Consider the following 3,798-nt stretch of genomic DNA (forward strand, 5'->3'; position numbering starts at 1 on the left):
TAGTCAATAACCAGACACAAAACTTTAGCAAATAAAAATTTATCTGTATAATAAAAACATCTGAGGTCTGAAAATAAAACCTTGGAGAGAGTGATTTGTGGGGACCATGTTAGGGCAGGTAGAATTATTTTCTCTACATAAAGTAGTTAATGTTAATGGTTGTATCCATTGTGATGTGTCTTGTTTGTCTATCTTTTTTTTTTGTAAATTAGGTCTTTAAAATACATTGAGTTGCAATTAACCAAAATCATGTACAGCTACAGTTTGAAGTGGAGTGAAGCATATTAGGGTGACTTTCTTACAAACTCTATTTATTATCATTGTAGGCAGAGGCTGCTTGTTTGTTCCTGGCTTCCCAGACCCACAATAAGCACACAGAAACTGCATTAATTAAAACACTGCTTGGTTTATTAGGAAATTCATCTAGAGAAATTTTTCATAAACATGTGATTTCTATTATAATTTTATTTGGTTCCATATCTTCTTTGTAGCAGATGATAGAACAATGATATTCATGCAGTTACATGGAATGCTTTACTGGACTACAGGCAGGCTGACAAACACACCTTGCCCATTGCTATGCTAACATATCCTGTGGAGAAACAACACCTACGCATGTATACCAGACAGACAACCAAAGCAATTCTATGCCAATACAACTTTTGAGTTAATGTGCTTATTGGGATTACTTACTTACAGCAGCCTGGAGGACTCAAAAGCAGTTGCATCAACCAAATGTTTTCATATCCAGTTTTCGTGAAAACTCACAGAAACTGCAGTCCTGCTGCTGAATGCATGAAGTTCAAATGGATCACATCTGGGCTCTAAGGATTGTCAGAGAGTCTTTCTCCCCAACCCTTGTTTAACACTTCTGTAATAACAGAACGGGACTTGTGTTCTTTAGACTCTCGAAAACTTGTAAGGTTATTTAAGGAATATATTGTGTTCCTTAGACTCAAAAGCCAGCCTTCCGTCATCTGTAAGTAATGCTTCTATTCAGGAGAAACTGTAGAAAAATAGTCACACAAGTGTCTGCCTCTCCCGTGTCCCTTTGATAGCACTTTCAATCTGCTGAGCTACTATTTCTCTTTTAGAACTTGTCTTATATAATCATTCTCCAAGTTTGTCTTCGCATTAAAAATACTTGAGGCTTGAGTTAAATCTCCAGAATGCGCTAGGCTTATGGCTTCGAATCCTGATTGTTTCTTTTTCAAACAGAAGAAAGACTAACAGAGAAATTATGTGATTGATAATATACTTCCACCATCTAAATTTTTTTGTTTCTAAATGAACCAGATAAGAAGTATCAATAGACAGATACTGAAAATTACCAAAAAAGACTAATACTTTTAGAAACTTATATTCCCCAAATGATGACAGTTTTATCATAGAACAGCAGAAACAAGCCAGATATAACTTAATTTTCTGATCATAGATAGTATTAGCTTTATTTTGAATGTATATTTCTAAGGACAAGCATGAGTATCTACACTTGTCTTTCTAAAGTCAAAAGTTATAAAAACTTTCTTGTAACTTGTGAGGCACTATACCACTGACAGATAATTTGAAGTGTTAAATGAAGTGAACCCCTGTGGCAGAGATTTTGAAGAAACCTCCTCAGAGCACACTTGACATCCCTGTTCCTCAGGCTGTAGATCAAAGGATTGAGTGCTGGAGGTAATACGGTGTAGAGAACAGAAAAAAGCTTGTCTGTGACTGACGGTACATCTGAGGGAGCCTTCAGATAGACAAAGCAAGCAGCAGCAATGAAAATAGTGAAAACAGTGAGGTGGGGGACACATGTGGCAAATGCTTTGGACTGACCCTTAGTAGTAGGAATCTTAAGCACAGTGGATAATATGTGATAGTAAGAGATCATCACACAGGTAAAGCAAGACATGCCTAGACACAGACCAATTCCAAGACTTGTATAAACGACCACAAGTGTTTCAGAGCAGGAAATCCTTAGCAATGAGGGGACATCACAGAAAAACTGTGGGATCACATTGGAGCCACAGAAAGGCATGGAAAATGTTCCAGCTGTATATATGGCTCCAAAGAGTACTCCAGTAGCCCAGGAAACAGCCACCATCAGCGTACAGGTTCGACGACTCATAATGACCTCATAGTGCAGGGGACAGCAGATGGCAACATAGCGGTCATAGGACATGGCGGTCAGGACAATTGTCTCACTTGCTGAAAAAGAAGTCATAAAAAGTATCTGGAAGGCACAACCAGGAATGGAAATGAAATTGTTGTGAGTTAGACTGTTGACAAAGAAACTTGGGATTGGGACAGACACAAAGAAGATGTCAAACAGGGACAAGTTCTTCAGGAAGAAGTACATGGGTGTTTGGAGCTTCAGATCCAGCGTGATGAGAGTGACGATAAGGAAGTTACTCATCAGGATTGTTAGGTACACTACCAGGAAGAATACTCCACAGACAGTCTGTAGCTCCTGGGTGTCTGAAAGACCCGTAAGGATGAATCCTGTTATTCTCGTGAGATTGGGCATTCTATAGTCTTCAAATGACCTGTCAAGTAGGATAAATGAACAAAAATTGATACAGTCTCAAATATTTACACTGATGTACAAAAATGGATCCAGGACACTACATAGGTTGTTCCCTATTTTTAATAGTCCACATCTTATCTTTCCATAAAGTGATACTTTCACTTATTACTTAAATTATACTGAGTGTTCATTTATAACAATTTATTGTACCATGCTTTGTCACAAATTTTAGAGAAATTATAACAGAAATAGTGGTACTTTTCCTAGTAGAAATGGCTCTTCACCTGAAACTGCAGTAATCTAGTGTGCAAGAAAAAAACAGGATAAAACCTTAAATTCTCTCCCTTTTGTATTTTGCTTTCTTCATCTTAATCTTGGGTGAGATCTCTGCTCAGTTTTCATAGCCACATTTACCATTCAAAGTTGTACAACAAAGTTAGTGTCTTTCTTGTACCTGTAATACTTTAAAAAGATTGCCAAATTCTACCATTTACAATGTGTTCTGGACCCTTTGAATAGCACATGGATGCTTACATTCATTGGCTAAATCTTTTTTTTTTAAATGTTGAATTCATTTTTATTAAACTTTTTCCAATATATAAACGTTTCTATTTGAGGCTATTTAATATCTAAGCACAATATCAACTAGGGAGATAAAACAGAAACATTAAAAAAGACACACCCCAAAAAAATAAAACATGGAAAGAGTCCCCCAGAATTCAAGAGGCAGCGCATTGCCCTGATTTGAGCAAACACTTCATCCTTTCAATCTCATTTGCTGTGACAATCTAGAGCATATGAAATAATACTGATGCAGATATATTAACTAGATGGCTTTGTCTTTCCTTAAAATAAATATTTGAAATAGAGGCTTTTCCTATAATCAGGCAAAAACTTGCCTTTTCTCTGTGTTTCTATATATTCAGTGATTCTTGGTGTTTCACTATTAGACACTGACTAGTACATAGGAAATAACTGAGAACCTAAAACTTGATTCCATGAGCAATGCAGAAAAGATAATTTTTATACAATGTATATAGTAAAATGCCATTTGATTATCTTATTCTTTGATAATCCGCTAAAAGATGCTTATGTGTTTACAGAGTTCCTTACTTGAACTTTCTGTGTAGGTCAGAGGTGAAACTTTAAAGAACTAGAACAAACTCCAAGGCTGCATAAGAAGAGTCTTGTGCATTTGCTGTGGGAATATTATTTGTCTTTAGTTGTAAAATTGTCTGTTTTCAAATATAGAAACAATGCTTATAATTTTTAAGTCATTGAAA

The 3,798-nt window shown here is 36.1% G+C and overlaps 1 protein-coding gene across 1 annotated transcript; it reads right to left on the reverse strand.

Moving 5' to 3' along the window:
• Positions 1-392: 392 nt before the first annotated feature.
• LOC106143711 (olfactory receptor 14A2-like) lies at positions 393-2,530 on the reverse strand. The gene has a single exon (XM_013350170.2). It carries the CDS (start codon positions 2,513-2,515, stop codon positions 1,514-1,516), a length of 1,002 nt encoding a protein of 333 aa, XP_013205624.1. The 5' UTR covers positions 2,516-2,530; the 3' UTR covers positions 393-1,513.
• Positions 2,531-3,798: the final 1,268 nt, after the last annotated feature.

Source organism: Microtus ochrogaster, chromosome 22, assembly GCF_000317375.1.
Source record: "Microtus ochrogaster isolate Prairie Vole_2 chromosome 22, MicOch1.0, whole genome shotgun sequence".
Lineage (NCBI taxonomy): Eukaryota > Metazoa > Chordata > Mammalia > Rodentia > Cricetidae > Microtus > Microtus ochrogaster.